The sequence below is a fragment of the Rhincodon typus genome, chromosome 21 (genome assembly GCF_021869965.1).
Source record: "Rhincodon typus isolate 14 chromosome 21, sRhiTyp1.1, whole genome shotgun sequence".
Classification (NCBI taxonomy): Eukaryota; Metazoa; Chordata; class Chondrichthyes; order Orectolobiformes; family Rhincodontidae; genus Rhincodon; species Rhincodon typus.
Genome location: NC_063352.1, coordinates 35,912,325 through 35,930,816, shown reverse-complemented (window position 1 = coordinate 35,930,816; position 18,492 = coordinate 35,912,325). Strand labels below are relative to the sequence as shown.

Genomic DNA, 18,492 nt, shown 5'->3' with positions numbered 1-18,492 from the left:
TCTGATGCTGCCTGGCCTGCTGTGTTCCTCCAGCTCCACACTGTGTTATCTAAAACTGGAGGGTGAATTGCTCCTGCAGTGAGCTGAATGGTTTTCTTCTGTGTTGTAACGATCCTACAAATCTATGATTAGGAGGGGATGACTTGACTGCCTAAGCATGCTTTAGTCTAGTGTCTACTCATATACTTCCTAGAAGGTGTGAATTATTGACCGTAGCTGATTTTTGCTATTGAATTTTGATTTAAAACCACCTGCCATAATCCTGGGTTGTCACACATACAGCCAGCGGAATTCCATTTTTGAAGTGTATTTGCTATTGGAGAAAATAACCAATTTACACACAGCATGCTGTTACAAATGGCAATATGATAATGGGTGTATCATCTATTCTGCTGATACTGATTGAGGGATAAACGCTGGAGTGAACACCAAGGTCGAAACCTCTGATGTTCTTTGAAATAGTGCTTGGAATCTTTTCATGTCCATCTTAATCTATTTATATGTGGCTTAGTGTCACATTTTGTTTGATATAGCCACTGTGAAATGCCTTGGATCTTATTACTTAAAACTTCTACATAAATACATTTTGTTGCAAAGTTCTTTATTGAAAATGCAGCGTCCCCACTTAGAAGTTAGTGTACTAATATTCTCATTGTACCTCCACCTGAGATAATCTGCTCAGGTCAAACAACTTTGATTGCAGTTGCTACTGTCTGGTAATTTGCTAGTGACCTCATTCTCATCTGCAAGATGCACTCTTAACAATTTACTGAGGCATCTTTGACAGCACCTTCCAAACCTGTGACATCTCACACCTAAAGGGCAAAGACATCTGACACTTGGGAACACCTTATGTGCAAATTTCCCTGCAAAATGCACACCATTCTAACTTGGAGCTAGATTACCTTTCCTTCACTGCATTTGGTCAAAATCTAGCAGCTCACTACTGTCACTTTTTCAAGAACAGTTGGGGAGGGGCAGTAAATGGTGGCCTTGTTAGTAAGGCAATCAAAAAATAGAACATAGAACGGTACAGTACAGGCCCTTTGGCCCACGATGTTGTGCTGAACTTTTACCCTAAACCTAAGGTCTATCTAACCTCCACCGCTACCTTATACCATTATCCATATGCCTATCTAATAGCTGCTTGAATGCCCCTAATGAGGCCGACTCCACTACCCTCTCCGGCAATGCATTCCACGCCCCTACCACTCTCTGAGTAAAGAACCTACCTCTGACGTCTCCCCGATATCTACCCCCTTTCTACCTACCTATCTATCTACCTACCTAAATGAATAATTTTTAAAAATTGTTGGAGGAACAGTGCAACTGTACTGTTATCTGGAGCCTAAGGCCGCAGTTATATTGGAACTTGAAAGAAATTTGTTCAGTTACCAGACATTGCACTGATTAGAAGGGAAGCATGTGTAAATCTCTGATTTAGACCCTGTAGCCACACTCAACCCTTTTTGCCTTCTCCATTGTGTGGAATATACAGAATGTTGGTTATCAGTTGAATGGTTTTGCAGTAACAACAGGATCTAGTGAATAGATTATGATGGAATATAACATGAATGATGGAACAGGACATGTCTGCATCATGCTGGGAGAGCCTTGGCAGATGATAGGTCAGAAACTACAAGAGTTCTACCGGAATCAGAAATTGCTGGAAAAACTCAGCAGATCTGGCAGCATCTGTGGAGAGAAAGTAGAGTTAATGTTTTGGGTTCAGTGACCCTTCTTCAGAACTGGCAGACCTGTTGAGTTTGTCCAGCAATTTCTGATTTTGTTTCTGATTTCCAGCATCCACGGTTCTTTGGCTTTTTGACGAGAACTCAATAGATGGATTCTGAATTGGTTTATCATTATAATTATTTAGGTTAAGGTGACCTTTCTGTTTATTGATGAAATGATGGCAGTGAATCACTTGATATCTCTTACTAAATAGGTAATGGTCTGCCAGTAAACCACCAGAGAAATGAAATGTAAAAACAATATGGTTATAGAACAGTAGAGTTGATGTGGAAGCTTAGTTATAACCTTACTGAGTAGTGAAACACGATCTCGAGGCCATACAAGCTTTTTGTACTTTTATTTGTTGTGTCAATTTTAATGCGTTTTCAGCTTCATTGAGGATGTCTCCTGGTTTTGTTCCCACTTTTGTGTGATGTTAAATGTGCATTGGTGATATTATTCAACGCCATAGAAACCTCTTTTTATATGGCACCAATCTTGCAGATTAAAGGAAATGTGAACAATGTCTTAGAGGTGCGCTCATTGAGGTTCACGGGAGAGTTACTAGGATGGAAATGGTGAAGTTGGATTAGGATTTTCACATATGTAGAGCACAAGAAAAGATACAAGATTGGTGGTGTGGAATTTTGAAGGCAGACAGGGTGTGTTGCTTTACATGCAAGACAGTCACAGATTTACAGGGATGGTGGTGAAAATCAGCTTGGGCCATGTTCAAAGAAGCCAGATAAAATCAAAGTACTGGAAATGCTCAGCACATCTGGCAGCGTCTGTGCACAGAGGAAAAATGCAATTAACTTAACCTTCTATGTTTTTCCAGCACTTTTTTTTAAACATCTAGCATCTGTATTTTTTAAATCTTGTTGAAGAAACCACTGCTGCTATGGAAACAAGTCAGGTTTGATGTATCTGGCAGAATAGAAATAAATGGGCAGCAGATCCAATTTTTAATCCTTTTCAGTCATGCCATTCTTTGGGAGAAGTTCTGAGACACGTGTCTTTAGCCAGTACTTGGGCCTGAAGTGTGCCTGCAGAACATACCAGAATTGTGACCCTGACTCTGCCGGTGGGAGTTCCGTACGAACAGAATGAAGCACAACCTGAAATCAGTGTTGGTAACACCTGGTTTGTTATGTGGTTATGTCTGATTTTGAATGTATCAGATTTCTGGGACCTGTGCGGCTCTCAGTGTAGGCAAGTGTTGAATGCTGAGCTGGTTGGGCTTTGTTACTTCTTTGTTGAGAATGTGTCATTCCAACTTCCTAATGATTAATATAGCACATAAATTGAGTTGAGGTGTAGACCAGGTATAACCAAATTTAAGAACAAGGTTGAAGGTCTGAGTGTTCTTTTTACTCCTTTGTCTTGCAAAAATCAAAAATGCTGGGCATACATAGGTCAGTCAGCACCTAAAAAGCATAACTGAAACATTATTTTTTTCTTTGATTCTGAAGTTGTTGTTGTACGTATCTAGCCTAGTCTAACTTCAGATTCTGTATAAGGTCCTTTGCCCCTTCCCATGCAGGCTTATGGGATAGCTTTTGCTAAGACACCATTTGCTTAGGCTTGGTTGTTGGCGGTTCCTCTTTTTTTACTCAGCAACTTTCGATATTCTCTTTCCAACAGGGCTCCATCGCCAACCAAGCGTAAAGAACACACTCAAGAGAAATCCAAAGACAGGACCAAGGAGAAATCAAGTATCAAGGAGTCAAGTGAGAAAGAACGAGGTCGTGATAAGACCCGCAAAAGGAGAAGTGCTTCAACTGGGAGCAGCAGCACTAGGTATTGAGAGAGTAAATGGGCTGGGCAGCTATTCCCATCATATAGGCCACCCTTGCTAATGTGGGACCTATGTGGGAGTTGATTAATTTTGTTTTCTTATGGCAGGTTCAAGTCTGGGAAGTAGCATCAAGGTGCATGTCCACCAATATGCCAACTCCAGAGGTTTTAATGAAAAATCCTTCAGTGGCTAAATGGTCTCTTGTAGAAAATAATATTAATTGACGACATTAATTGAGGACTGGTTGTTGCAGCACGTTAGGCATGGGAGCTGAGAATTCAGTGCATAATCTAAGCAGATGTTCCAGACTTGAGCTGATAGATTGCTGCATTGTTGGAGGGCAGTGTTCACGGACATGCCACTGCTAGGTGGTGGGCCACAAATATGAAAAGTGTGACAAATGCATCTGACCGGCAAAAATGATTTGTGCTGAAATTCATTCCTAGCAGGAAACTCGTAAATAGAACACAAGATCTTGGTAAATACAGCGACAGTCTGTAAATTTCTTTGCAAATTAGTGCTTCTGATGACTACTAAATAGTCTAATCTTTGTACAGGTGCAGTGTGATGTTTTTTTGATAATTAAGCAGCCTTTCTTTCATGAAACCACGGACTTCTTTAGCAAAGAAATTTGATGTTAATTGTTGCTGTGGTTTTTGAATCTTACAACTAGTTTTAATGTTACTCTTAACACCCTTACTTTGTTATCCCTCCCCAAATGCATTCTCTCACACTTTTCCAGCTTGTATTAAGAAAAAAATAATTATTTTGTAGTGCTCTCAATTTGTTTGGATTGCTATTACCTACCAAACAATAATGATGACTAGTAGAAAATTCCTTCTGTGCACAGCTTTGGATCTTTGGTAAGTGTGATTTAAATATAAATTCCTTTTTGTTTTCAGACTGGTAAGATGAAAGTTCCAACAAAAATAAAAGTCAATCCAAATCCATTGCAATATTAGCCCATATCTTATTGTGCAATACAGCCAAGACAGTATTTGAGGAATTATTGTTTGGGTTAGCACCACGGCTAAGGGAAAAAAAACATAAGGATTCTGGTCTATCCTTTGTCTAGCTTGAAATCAGCTAACGTATACAGTATGATAAACCTTTGGAGCTGGAGTTCTATGGGGCTTCATCCATGCAATGTATTTATCCAGGAGTGCTGTCATTGGCAATAAAATTGTACTGAGATTGCTTCAGTGTTCTTTGTTTTCTAGTATGCCCTAGAGTGATGTCAACATTTTAAGTATTGCTTTTAAACTGTATGCTTGGAGCATTGAGTACATAAGAACTAGAAGCAGGAGTAGGCCATCTGGCCCCTCGAGCCTGCCCCGTCATTTAATAAGATCATGGCTGATCTTTTTGAGACTCGGCTCCACTTGCCCGCCCACTCACCATAAACCCTTAATTCCTTTACTGTTCAAAAATTTATCTAGCCTTGCCTTAAAAACATTCAGTGAGGTAGTTTCACTGGGCAGGGAATTTCACAGATTCACAACCCTTTGGGTGAAGAAGTTCCTCCTGACCTCAGTCCTACATCTGCTTCCCTTTATTTGGAGGCGATGCCCTCTAGTCCTAGTTTCACCTGATAGCGGAAACAACCTCCACCTTATCTATTCCCTTCATAATCTTATATGTTTCTATAAGATCTCCCCTCATTCTTCTGAATTCCAATGAGTATAATCCCAGTCTACGCAGTCTCTCCTCATAATCCAACCCTCTCAACTCTGGAATCAACCGAGTGAACCTCCTCTGCACCCCCTCCAGTGCTAGTATATCTCTTAAGTAAGGAGACCAAAACTGCACACAGTACTCCAGGTGTGGCCTCACCAGGACCCTGTACAGCTGCAGCATAGCCTCCCTGTTTTTAAACTCCATCCCTCTAGCAATGGCAGACAAAATTCCATTTGCCTTTTTAATTACCTGCTGCACCTGCAATCCCACCTTCAGCAATTTATGCATAAGGACACCCAAGTCCCTCTGCACAGCAGCGTGCTGCAATTTTTTACCATTTAAAACATAGTCCATTTTGCTGTTATTCCTACCAAAATGGATGACCTCACACTTATCAACATTGTACTCCATCTGCCAGACTTTTGCCCACTCACTTAAACTATCTATATCCCTCTGCAGACTTTCAGTGTCTTCTGCACACTTTGCTCTACCACTCATCTTAGTGTCATCTGCAAATTTTGACACACGACACTTAGTCCCCAACTCCAAATCATCTATGTAAATTGTAAACAATTTAGGTCCAAACACTGATCCCTGAGGCACACCACTAGCCACTGACCGCCAAACAGAAAAACACCCATTTACCCCTACTCTTTGCTTTCTACTGGTCAACCAATCCTCTATCCATGCCAATACATTACCTGTAATACCGTGCAACTTTATCTTATGTAGCAGCCTTTGGTGTGGCACCTTGTCAAATGCCTTCTGGAAATCCAGATACACCACATCCACAGGTTCTCCATTGTCCACCATGCAAGTAATGTCCTCAAAGAATTCCACCAAATTAGTTAAACATGACCTACCCTTCATGAACCCATGCTGGGTGTTCCCAATGGGACAATTTATATCCAGATGTCTTGCTATTTCTTCCTTAATGATGGATTCAAGCATTTTCCCCACTACCGAAGTTAAGCTAACTGGCCTGTAGTTACCTGCTTTTTGTCTACTTCCTTTTTTAAACAGTGGCGTCACATTGGCTGTTTTCCAATCTGCGGGAACCACCCTAGAGTCCAGTGAATTTTGGTAAATAATTACTAGTGCATTTGCTATTTCCTCCATCACCTCTTTTAATACCCTGGGATGCATTTCATCAGAGCCAGGAGACTTGTCTACCTTTAGCCCCATTAGCTTGCCCAGCACTGCCTCCTTAGTGGTAATGATAGTTTCTAGGTCCTCACCTGCTATAACCTTCTTGCCATTGGTTTTCGGCATGTTATTTGTGTCTTCCACTGTGAAGACCGACACGAAATAACCGTTTAATATCTCGGCTATTTCCTCATTCCCAGTTATTAAATTGGCCTTCTCATCCTCTAAAGGACGAATGTTTACCTTCGCCATTCATTTACGATTTACATGTTTATAGAAACTTTTGCTGCCTGTTTTTATACTCTGAGCTAGTTTACTCTCATCATCTATCTTACTTTTCCTAATAACTTTTTTGTGGCTTTCTGTTGGCCTTTAAAGATTTCCCAGTCTACTAGTTTCCCACTACTCTTTGCTTTTTTGTATGTGTTTTTTTTTCCATCTGATACTTTCCTTTATTTCCTTAGACATCCATGGCTGGCTCTCTCTTTTCCTACAGTTCTTTCTTATCACTGGAATATACTTCTGCTGAGCACTGTGAAAAATTGTTTTGAAAGTCCTTCACTGTTCCTCAATTGACCCACCATAAAGTTTTTGCTCCCATTCTACCTTAGCTAACTCCTTCCTCATTCCTTCATAGTCTCCTCTGTTTAAGCACAGGACATAGGTACTGGATTTAACCTTCTGACACTCCATCTGTATTTTAACTTCGACCATACTGTGATCGCTCCTTCCGAGAGGATCCCTAACTGTGAGATCATTAATTATTCCTGTCTCATTACACAGGACTAGATCTAGGGGAGCTTGCTCCCTCGTAGGTTCCATTACATATTGTTCAAGGAAATTATTGCGGATGCATTCTATGAACCCCTCCTCAAGGCTGCCATGACCGACCTGGTTTGACCAATCGATATGTAGATTAAAATCCCCCATGATAATTGCTGTACCATTTTTACATGCATTAGCTATTTCTATGTTTATGCCCCACCACGATGTCATTATTTGGTGGCCTATAGACCACGCCTATCAGTGACTTCTTCTCCCTGCTATTCCTAATTTCCACCCAAATGGATTCAACGTTTTGTTCAGTAGAACCTATATCATCTCTCACTACCACCCTGATATCATCCTTAAAAATCAGAGCAACATCACCTCCCTTACCTTCCTGTCTGTCCTTCCGAACAGTTTGATACCCCTGGATATTTAACTCCCAGTCATGACCATCCTGTAACCGTGTCTCTGTAATGGCCACTAAATCATACCCATTTGCCATGATTTGCACCGTCAACTCATCCACCTTGTTTCGAATGCTCCGAGCATTCAGATAAAGTGCCCGTATGCCAGTATTTGCATCTTCTTTTTGGGTCCTATTACCTCCATTACTAACAGCTCTTGAGTTCTCCTTCCCTTTAACTTTTTTCCTAATTTCCAATGGAGTTGAAGCTGCCTCGTCACTTGCTAACCTGCTGTTTTGCCTTACATTAATTGTTATTCTCCCCCTACTTACTAGTTTAAAGTCCTATTAACCACCCTATTTACCCTTTTCGCCAGAACACTGGACCCGGCCCTGTTCAGGTGAAGTCCATCCCAGCGATTATAGATCCCTCCTGTCCCAGAACTGATGCCAGTGCCCCATGAAAAGGAAACCCTCTTTCCCACACCACTTTTTTAGCCACATGTTTACTTCCCTGATCCTCGCCTCCCTAAGCCAATTTGCATGTGGCTCGGGCAGCAATCCAGAGATTATGACCCTTGAAGATCTGTTATTTAATTTTGTTCCAAGCTTTTCATAATCCTGAAACAGGTCTTTTTTCCTAGTCCTGCCTATGTTGTTGGTACCTACGTGGACCACAACAACTGATCCTCCCCCTCCCTCTCTGGTATCCTCTCAAGCCGGTCAGAGATGTCTTGCACCCTGGCACCAGGCAGGCAACACACCATGCGGGATTCTCTACCCTGCTCGCAAAGGATACTGTTTATCCCCCTGATGATGGAATCCCCTACAACTACAATCTGTCTTTTTGCTCCCCGCTCTTGAATGGCCTCCAGGACCATGGTGCCATGGTAAGTTGACTCATTCTTCCTGCAGCCCTGTTCCTCATCCACGCATGGAGCAAGTGCCTCATACCTGTGGGACAATGTCAAGGGCTGCAGCTCCTGTGTTCCTGTCTGCAGGGTCCCTCTACCTGCCTCACTCGCAGTCCCACACTGCTCTCCCTGCCCACCGATCGAATTAACATTAGTTAATCTACCAAGTGTGACTGCCTCCTGGAACACAGCATCCAGGTATTTCTCCCCCTCCCGGATGTGCCGCAGTGTTTGGAGTTCGGATTCCAGCTCAACAATTTTGAGCCGGGGCTCCTCAAGCAGCCAACACTTGCTGCAGATGTGGTCACTGCCGTTCTCAATGGGATCAGCTAGCTCCCACATCATACAGCTACAACACGTCACCTGGCCTGCCATCTCTACTTAGTTAATTATTTAAAATTAATTAGTTTTTTTTAGTTTCGCAGTGTTCGCTGCACCAGTAAGTTTACTCCGTTATATACTCAAACAGACTCCGGCTTTGCCTTCCAACCGGCTCCCAGAGGATTTGGTGTCTAGGTGACCACCCCGAAAGATAACAAAGAGATGAGGGAAAAAAAATGCAAATAGCTTACCTGCTCACCACACTTAGTTGTTATTATTAGGTTAGAGGAGGTGGAAGGTGTATTGTCTCGGGTATTAGTTAACTCCCAAATTTATTGGGTGGAAGCTTACCTTCCCAGGCTGCCCTCGCGCTTTCTCCTGGACTCCTGCCATTGAAAACAACTGAAAGGCCGCAGTCACATGAGGTAAGATTTTTATAGTCGAAATGCTTACCGTCCCAGGCTGCCCTCGCGCTTTCTCCTGGACTCCCGCTGCTGAGGACAGTACACGTGGCTGAGATCTGAAAGTTGAGCTCTGCAAAAGTAGTACTGTTGGACATAACTGAATAGAATGTGAATCTGCTGTTATGGTGTTGTGGAGGACATAGATTATCTTGGATCCTAGACTTGTCTACTTGGTAACTGTCTCACATTTCTAGTTCCAGCTCCAGTTCAGGATCCAGTTCCACCTCTGCCTCCAGCAGTGGATCGAGCTCATCCTCTGCCTCTAGTCGCTCTGGAAGTTCTAGCAGTTCTCGTAGCTCCAGTTCCAGTACTTCCTCTGGATCTCCAAGCCCGTCCCGGCGCAGGCACACCAACAGGAGGCGCACTCGTTCGAAGTGAGTACAGTAAAAACACTTGCAAGTAAAACTTGCAAACAAATCAGTAAAACTTCTTTGGTCAGTAATTATCTTTGGATCAGAGATACAATCTTGATTAAATTTTGAGTTTCAACCTGTTCCTTGTTTAGATAATGATTAAACTCCTAAACCAATAGTGCGGAGATCACCTGTTCAAATCTCACTCTTATTTGAGAATTTGAGTTCAGTTTTTAAAACGATCTACCAATGAAAAGCTGGTCTTAGTAAAAGTGACTATGTAGCTTGTTAGTTTGTTATAAAATCCCAACTGTTCACTCATAAAAGTATAAAACATTGGAAATACTCGGATCTGATAACGTGGAGTAAGGGTTTTTGCTCTGAATGATTAACTCTTTCTTTCTCTGCATATGCTGCCAGACCTGCTGAGTACTTGTGGCATTTTCTTGTTCCAGCGGTATTTTGCTTTTGTAGTAGTGATTCACTAATGTCCACGAAAGGAAAGAAAACCCTATTGTTATTTTATACTCTGTGCCTCTGTTATTCCAGCTCCACATGAATAAGGTTTACTCTTAAACAGAAATACTTCTTGGTTCTGGATAATTAAAATAATTACAAAGTGCTGAAAATAGCAGCATCTCTGGAGAGAGGCAAACACAATTAACATTTTCACTCCAATATGACTCTTCAAGACTTAAAAAGTGTAGAAATATGAAGGGTATATGCTGTCTGAAGGACAGAGGTGAAAGGAAAAAAACAAAAGGTCTGCAATAAAGGTGGAGGATGACAGAGATTAAATGATAAAAAGGCAAAAGTGTGATGCTGATTGCTGTAAAGAAACAAAGCAATTGTCACAGTGTGTATAAGTGCATAGGAGGAGGTTCTGAAATGGATTACTAGACAGATATCTGGAATGAGAAGTTGTCTTATGAGGATAAATTGGACAGGCTAGGTTTGTTTTCACTGGAATTTAGAAGAATGAGGGTTGACTTTAATGAAGTGCATAAAATCCTGACTGGACTTGACAAGGTGGATGCAGAACGCATGTTTCCTTTTGTGGTTAATCCCAGAACTAGGGGGCGCTGTATTAAAGTTGGTTGTTGTCTTAAAACAGAGATGAAACGTTTTTCTCTGTGGTGTGTGACTTTGGAGCTCTCTCAGGAGGCAGTTGTGGCAGGGTCGTTGAATATTTTTCCTTTTCCTTTTCCTTACCTGGAGGTAAGCTTTCATTAGGCAAGGGGATGGAAAGTTATCGGGAGTAGATAGAAATGAATAATTTGAGAGGTAAACAAATCAGCCATGATCTAATTAAATGACAGCAGGCTTAAGTGGTCAAATGGTCAACTTCTGCTTCTAATTCATATTTTTGTAACTGCTACAAAATCTGATCAAAAGAATGAAACTGGATACACCACTGGCATTGACTTAGACATGGAAACAACAATGGCATGCCTACCCTGATGACACTATTAAGATCTCCTTACTAACCAGAATTGGAAGAAATGTATCACACAGTGTGACATAGCCATTCTCATGGAATCAAACCTTACAGGCAATATTGCAGACAGCAACACCATCACTGCGTACGTCTAGTAAGAAACACCCTCTGTACACAGTGACATACAGTCGGGAATAATTGCTGGATTCCATCAACTCTCATGGCATTAGATGGAGTGTGGCTAATGAAACCTGCTGATCATCACACAACTCCCCAACCAAAAGAAACCAGAAAAGGTAATGCGTTGGTTCTCTTCAATGTTGAATACTTAGAGGAAGCACCTCTAAGTGTGCAGGGGCACAGAATGTACTGTGGGTGGGAGACAACATTGTCTGTCACCAAAAGTGGCTCAGTCCCACCATTACTGATTGGGTTGGCCGAGTCCAAAAGGAAATAGCTGCTAGACTGGGTCCGTGTCAGCTGAGAGAAGAATGTCCTTGACATCGTCCTTACCAGTCTACCCATAGCAGATACATCTGTCCTTGAAGGCATTACTAGGAGTGACCACTGCACATTCTTTGTGGAGATGAAGTCCTGCCTTCAAATTAAGGATGCCCTCTGCCATGTTGATTAATACTACCACTGTGCTAAATGACCTAGTTTTTCAAACAGGAATCTTTGGTGCCTGTCTTCAACAAATTTCATTCAGTCCACATGATACCAAGAAACATTTGGATACTGCAAAGGCTGTGTGCCCTGACAAAATTTTGGTAATGGTACTGAGGATTGGTGCTCCAGAACTAGCCATGCCCCTAGTAGTATACTCACCACTCCTTTTGACAAAGTGTACAATTGCCCAGAATTGTAAAACGGGACAAATTCAACCTGACCAGTTACTGTCCCATCAGTCTACTGTCCGTTATCACAAAAATAGAGGTTGTAAATAGGGATTTCAAATGGAAAGGAATTACCTGCTCACTGTTACTCTGCATTCTTCCAAGGCCTGTCTGCTCCTAACCTCATTATAGCCTTTGTCCAAACATAGACAAATGTGATGAACGCCAGTGGTGAGGTGAAGTTGACTACCCTTGATACCAAGGCAACTTTTAAGAAGTTTTAGCAAAGTTGGGGACAGTAGGAATGGGGAAAACTTTCCAATGGTTGAAGTTGTACAACGAAAGATAATTGTAGTTGGTGGAGGTCAATAATCTCAGCCCCAGGACATCACAGCAATGGCTCCTCAGCGAAGTGTCTGATGCCAGCCATCTGCAGCTGCATCTTCACTTACTGTCCTTTCGTCATGAGATCAGAAATGTTCACTGATACTTGCACAATACTCATCATTCGTGATCACACAGATATTGAAACAATCTGTGCCAGAATGCGTCATTTGGGCGTGAGCTGATGTGTGGTATGAATGTTACTTGCCACTTGACCATCTTGAACAAGAGCGAATGAAGACAGTATACCTATCCCTCTGGATTGCAACAGTTGAAGAAAGCAGCTCACAACCCACTGCCACCTCTAGGGTATATTGAAGATTGTTAACCATGCTAGCATTTGTTGTCAATGTCTACATCCTGTGACAGAATTTTTAAAAAGGAGCAGGGTATGAGCTTTGCCAAAGTATCGTGTTCCTGGAGATGGAGTGGTGGGCAAGAGATGTAGTGGGGCAGAATGCAGAGAGGCTTAAAAATTCACAGTTAATTAACTTTCAATTTTAAAAGAGATGATGTTATTGATGAGTGAGTGGGTAAGAGTAGCATCGCTCCAACCTCCACTTTCCCCTTTTCTTGAAGCTGCAGTGGCAGCAGACAGCCAGCATATAACAGATGGCCTTACACAGAAGGATGAAGAGGGAGAAGTGGTGACAGAGACCTTTACCAGGCAAGAAACACCATAGCAACCAACAGCAGACTGGCTGAGACTGAGAGAAGTTTATGTTGCACGCAATTACTTTCCTCACAACCAACATAGCAAGTGAGGTATGGATAAATTATTAACCTCCAGAGCAAATCTCGTTCAGTTGAGATTGTAATCCTGAAGGTAATATAGACCGTTTGCTTTCCAGTGTGTGCCCCCCTGCACCCAGTTCAGAAATTTATTTATAAGAGGGTAGTTACTGGTTTCTTTCGTCCCTCTCACGTATAATAATGTTGCTAGTCACCTTCATTCCTCCTTCCCAAAAGACTAATAATCCATGCTGCCCCACTTTTTCCAATCATAGGCCCCCCCAGCAATCCTGACTGCTGCTCAAATCACAGGCTCTTCTCTTGAGAGGCCGCAAGATTGGGACAGTGCGAACATGTCATTGGAGAAAGTGGAGCATCCGTTATGGAAATTTATGTGAGACAGAATCTGTGATTGGAGGAACAGCTCTGTTGTTCCCACACTGGCTACTTCTCCAGTCACAACTTTGCAGTTGGTTCCCCCTCTCGCTGCAATGCTAAAATTAAACAAAAAAAATCCTAGTAGGAATGTCAGAGCGAATATTTAAAATGGTGTATTTCAGCATTCTGTGGAAGTTGCAAATCCCTAACTGGCAGAAATTTCTCATCCCTGGTAGACACTAACTCATTTTCTTTGGATGGCAGCTGTTGATAATTTTCACTGACTCTACACCCACCTTTTGATTCTTCACTTGCCTCATTACCATCTATTTCTGCCTTGCAATCTTTTAGTCCTTTACTTATGATGAGATGTGGGTGTTGCTGGCAGGGCCACTATTTGTACCCCATCCTTAGTTGCCCTTGAAAGGCTGGTAGTGAGTTGCTGCCTTAAAATGCTGCAATCCATATGGTGTGGGCAGGCACCAACTTGTTGCTGCTGTGATCTGTAGTAGCCCATACTTGGTCAGTGGTCATTGAGAGAGAGCTGTAAGGGTCTGAGAAAGGGTCACCGGACCCGAAACGTTAACTCTGTTTTCTCCTCCACAGATGCTGCCAGACCTGCTGAGCTTTTCCAGCAACTTTGTTTTTGTTCCTGATTTATAGCATCCGCAGTTTCTTTGGTTTTTATTTAGCCTGTCCAGTGGGCAACTTCTGGGGAACTAATTGGAGTTTGTCTGAAGTATGGTTTCTTAAGTTTATCAGTGAGTTTATAGATTCTTTGTGTCATCCTTGTGACTCTTTCTTTCACAGCTTCATTGACTTGGATTTGAAGGTGATTACAAGGGTTTTAGAAAATAGGTGACGAGGGGATTTATGAGAGTTTAGATGGTGGAGGAGGCAGAAAAAAACAAACATACTGTAGTGCTGGAAATCTGAAACACCAAAAGTTGACTTTGTAAAAACCGAAAGAACTGCGGATGCTGTAAATTAGGAACAAAAACAAAGTTGCTGGAAAAACAGAGTTAACGTTTCGGGTCCAGTCACTGGACCCGAAACGTTAACTGTTTTTTTCTTCACAGATGGTGCCAGACCTGCTGAGCTTTTCCAGCAACTTTGTTTTTGTTGTTGATGTTTTGAGCCAGGTGTGACTCCTCCTCAGTTCTGCGATTGTGTTGTATTGGAAGCAATGTGAGATTCCATAGTGATGGATCAGCATTTTGTGTTGCTTCACCTTTTTAAGAAGTCTTTCATTCAGGCCCTTTTTAGCTTGAAGTTGTAAATGCTCTTCGTTGAATTCTTGGGAATTCTAATCAAATTTGCAAGTAGGTGTAGGTCTCCCCAGGATCCCTTTTTTACAGATGAAAACATTTTTTGAACTTCTTGAATTTTCATTAAGTTTTCTCCAACATCCTTCACTCTCAGAGATGTCCAAATGCAATCTGGTGTAGTAGGCAATGATCTACTCCATATGTATAAACTGTTGTTTATTGCATTGATAGATCTAAATCACCAAAACGAGATGACAAGGAAAGAAAGAAAAGAAGTCCAACTCCGAGGCCAACAAAAGTGCACATTGGCAGGTTGACAAAGAATGTGACCAAGGTAATGGTTTTACTTCAGTTTGAGGTGAGCTACAGCCCCAGATTAATGGAGCTGTTGGGATTATTTGGGCATATGGCAATAGGACACTGTAGCTTTGGCCCACACAATGCATGGTGACTTGGATGGAAATGCTTTCTCTGTCAAGACTTTCTGCTTGCATGGTTTCTGTTATTAGTATTGACAGTTTGAGGAAATTTCTTCCTCTCCCAAGACACAAGGATTTTAACTACTCACTGACTTCTGAAAGCTTTGACACTTGCCAAGAGACTTCTTTCCATTGACCGACGAGGTAATTTAGTATCCACTGTGATGTTATGGGTGGCCACGGTTTCTTTCAGTACTCCCATACCTAACCATAAATCCTCACGGTATGATCACTGGTGCCATTGGAAGAAAAGTGAAAAGGAGTAGATTGAAGAGTTACTACATTGGGAATATGAGCTGCAGTCATGGGCAACTGCTTGCTTTTCTCTCTCCATGGGGTAGTGTTAATTCCTCTATGGTAATGTTTCTGGGCAGTAGACCTATATCTTGGTGCTTTTTGTTGTCACTGCCTACTCCACTGTATCTGCTGGAGGGCACCACAACTGGCAGAATGTGTAGGGAGGGGACAGGACAGGACTGGTTGAAAGAAGGAAAAGAAAATATTGTAAAAGTTTCAGTGCGGCAGCAGAAATGGGAAGAAGAGATGATGGCGAGGTTCATTGGTGAAAGGAAGTAGAAATCCTGTGGTTAAATATAGACCTAAAGGTGTCCAGGTTTCAGCTGGTATTTGGTTACGCGTAATGGTTAAGTACGTACTGACAGATCTTATTTAAGAGATGTATGATTTATCCTCAAATGATTTAACACTATTAAATGTCCTTAAACCAAACTTTGGGCTTACGAAGTGAGACATTAGTCAGCAGGTAATACAAGTAGATGCTTTGTTTGTCCACTGGATGGTGAGCTCTCGGGCCTGAAAGCGCTGTAGTTTGAGTGTATCTCTTGTAGGAGCTGTCTGGAATTTGGACAAAGCGGAAAGTAACTTGATGTAGTAGGTACTTTAAATGGAAAGTGTTCTACTGTTCCTCAACTCAATGAGCACAAAAGGGCTAAGAGATGGTGGTCTGTTTGAGTCCCATTGTCTCAGTTTGGCACTGCTTCAGTTTAAAATGGTAGCTCACCGCCACCCTCTCCAAGGTAATTAGGGATCAGTGTGAAATGCTGGGCCAGCCAGTGACAGCCACCTTCCATCTGTGAATTTTAAAAGGCTATGTGTTGTGAAGTGGGCTGAATCAACGTTCTTCTCTGAGCTTTGTGTACTCTAGTGCAGCAAGCCATGACTGTTGCTCTTTCTTTGCCACAGGAGCACATCATGGAGATCTTCTCTACATATGGGAAGATCAAACTGATAGATATGCCGTTGGACCGCTTCCACCCACACCTGTCCAAAGGCTATGCCTATGTGGAGTTTGAAAACCCGGATGATACAGAGAAGGCTCTGAAGCATATGGATGGAGGTAAAGCTAATGCAGAGATAGAATTCCATTGCATGACTTTAATTAGTGATAGACAGCCAACATTCAGCAGAATATGGTTGCATTAACTGACCACAATCATCAGTAAATGCTGCAGTAAATTCTCCTGTACACCAAAATGAGAGATTTGTAACTATCTTGTGCAGATGGGGACAACATCCCTGGAAATTTGTAGAGGATTTTAATTGTTGGATGATTATTCAGTTTCTTCCTCCCACAGCCTTGAGAATGTCAGCAGATACATAACTGGCTTGCAGTCCTCTTGCGGTTTGGTATGGTATGAGTTTGTTAGCTTTGCTCAATGTGTAAAGCCCTGAATGGGAAGCTGGTCGGCCGAGTCCAGACCTTGAGTTGGTGGTCCAAGTCTAGCTATGTTGCATTGGTGGGAGTGGAGGCATGCAGTGCTGCTGTTTTGGAGCCAAAGTCCTGGTTGCCCAATAAGATAGGTACAAAAATCCTACACCACTATTCAGAAAAGAACAGGAATTCTTGCCACTGCCCTGGCCACTGTTTTTCTCTCGTTTGGTGCACATGATTCGTGGATTTATTGGCATACCTTTGGGCAGCTTCAAGGTAGCATGTTTTGTAAATGCATAGGTTCTACTGTGTGTTGAGAAAGTTTTGTCTTTGTGCGTTTTGTGCAGGTCAGATAGATGGCCAGGAAGTAACTGCGACTGCCGTGTTGGCTCCTCGGCCCAGACCTTTGCCTCGACGAATGACACCGCCACGTAGAATGCCGCCACCTCCTCCCATGTGGCGCAGAACTCCACCACGAATGAGGAGAAGGTTAGTTATAAGATTAGTGTTTGAATGGTAATAGTCCTGTGGCGTGCAGGGGTGTTTGATTTTAAACATGCTCTACTGTGAGGTTGAGCTCTAGAATGGTGCATGGTTTTCTCGGTCACATTGTTACATAGAGATACAGAGCTGATTTAATGCTTGTCTTTTGACACAGGTCCCGTTCACCTCGCAGACGGTCACCAGTCCGCAGACGGTCTCGGTCACGATCACCAGGACGCCGGCGTCACCGTAGCAGATCCAGCTCTAACTCCTCACGATAAAGACTGTAAATTCTCTGGAGCTTCTGTTCCTAGGCTAGGCTAAATCTTGAAATGGAATCTCAAAAGTACTTTGGAAATTTACTGAATTTTCCCCATCTCTTACTCTGTTCAGGTTGTGTTTTACTTAATTACAAAACTTAAGTTTGGGGAAGGGGTGGGGGGGGTGGGTGGGCATGAGGAGAAATTCTGTATTTTAGATGGTCGCACATAATGTGTGCTGTGTTTGGGGTAGGATGGGGATGAAAGGGTACAATCCAGGACCACGCGACAATGTTTACTATGACTGTGTTGAATATGGGCAGATATGGAACACTACCCGGTCATCAAGACAGCAACCAAGACTCCAGATGCTATTGTTGATGGTGGTGCAGATTCCCTTTGTCAGATTGACCTCCAAAAAAAAAAAAAAATGCAGTGTTGTTGAGATGAAGTAGGTGGTACTCATGAGTTGCTCTGTTTTGGCAACGTGGGACTGGTTTGAGCTTTGCTTCATTCATGCAATCCAAGTTGAAAATGAATAGAGAAATAATGTTTGGGTTCAGATGTGAGATTTTATTCACGTACGGTGATGTTCTGCAGGAGTTGTGTATCGAGCAGTGACCCTGTCCAGTTGCTTTGGATTTTTGTATTTTTTTTAAGTTGAATCTTTTGCTGTATTTATACCATTTTTCTGTATAAGTTCTATACTTCAATAAACCAGGATCATTATCTGATAGTGAGTGAGGGCTTTATTATACAAAGTAAACCTGCAAACAGTCCAGCAAATTTAACACTGATGAAGTGAATCTCAAGGCGTCAGTGAGGCTCTTTAGTATCTGGATTTTAAGTTTCACTTTTCTGTTGCAAGAAATCAGAATTATGAGTTCATCTCAGTTAGGGTATTCTATGTTGCAGCAAGTTTCTAATTTAGAGAGAATGGTGGTGTGTACAGGGTACAGCAAAGGCCCTGACAATCATTCCGTG

General features: G+C 42.2%; 1 protein-coding gene across 2 annotated transcripts in view; it reads left to right on the top strand.

The window, feature by feature from the left end:
* Positions 1 to 18,244, top strand: part of LOC109928653 (RNA-binding protein with serine-rich domain 1) — a 27,351-nt gene extending 9,107 nt beyond the window's left edge. For both annotated transcript variants that reach the window (XM_048609569.1, XM_020528599.2), the window contains exons 2-7: positions 3,379 to 3,534; positions 9,420 to 9,599; positions 14,846 to 14,948; positions 16,297 to 16,450; positions 17,113 to 17,254; positions 17,424 to 18,244. In XM_048609569.1, coding sequence (XP_048465526.1) covers positions 3,379 to 3,534; positions 9,420 to 9,599; positions 14,846 to 14,948; positions 16,297 to 16,450; positions 17,113 to 17,254; positions 17,424 to 17,529 — 841 coding nt within the window. In that variant the 3' untranslated portion in view covers positions 17,530 to 18,244. The remainder of the gene's footprint in view (positions 1 to 3,378; positions 3,535 to 9,419; positions 9,600 to 14,845; positions 14,949 to 16,296; positions 16,451 to 17,112; positions 17,255 to 17,423) is intronic.
* Positions 18,245 to 18,492: the final 248 nt, after the last annotated feature.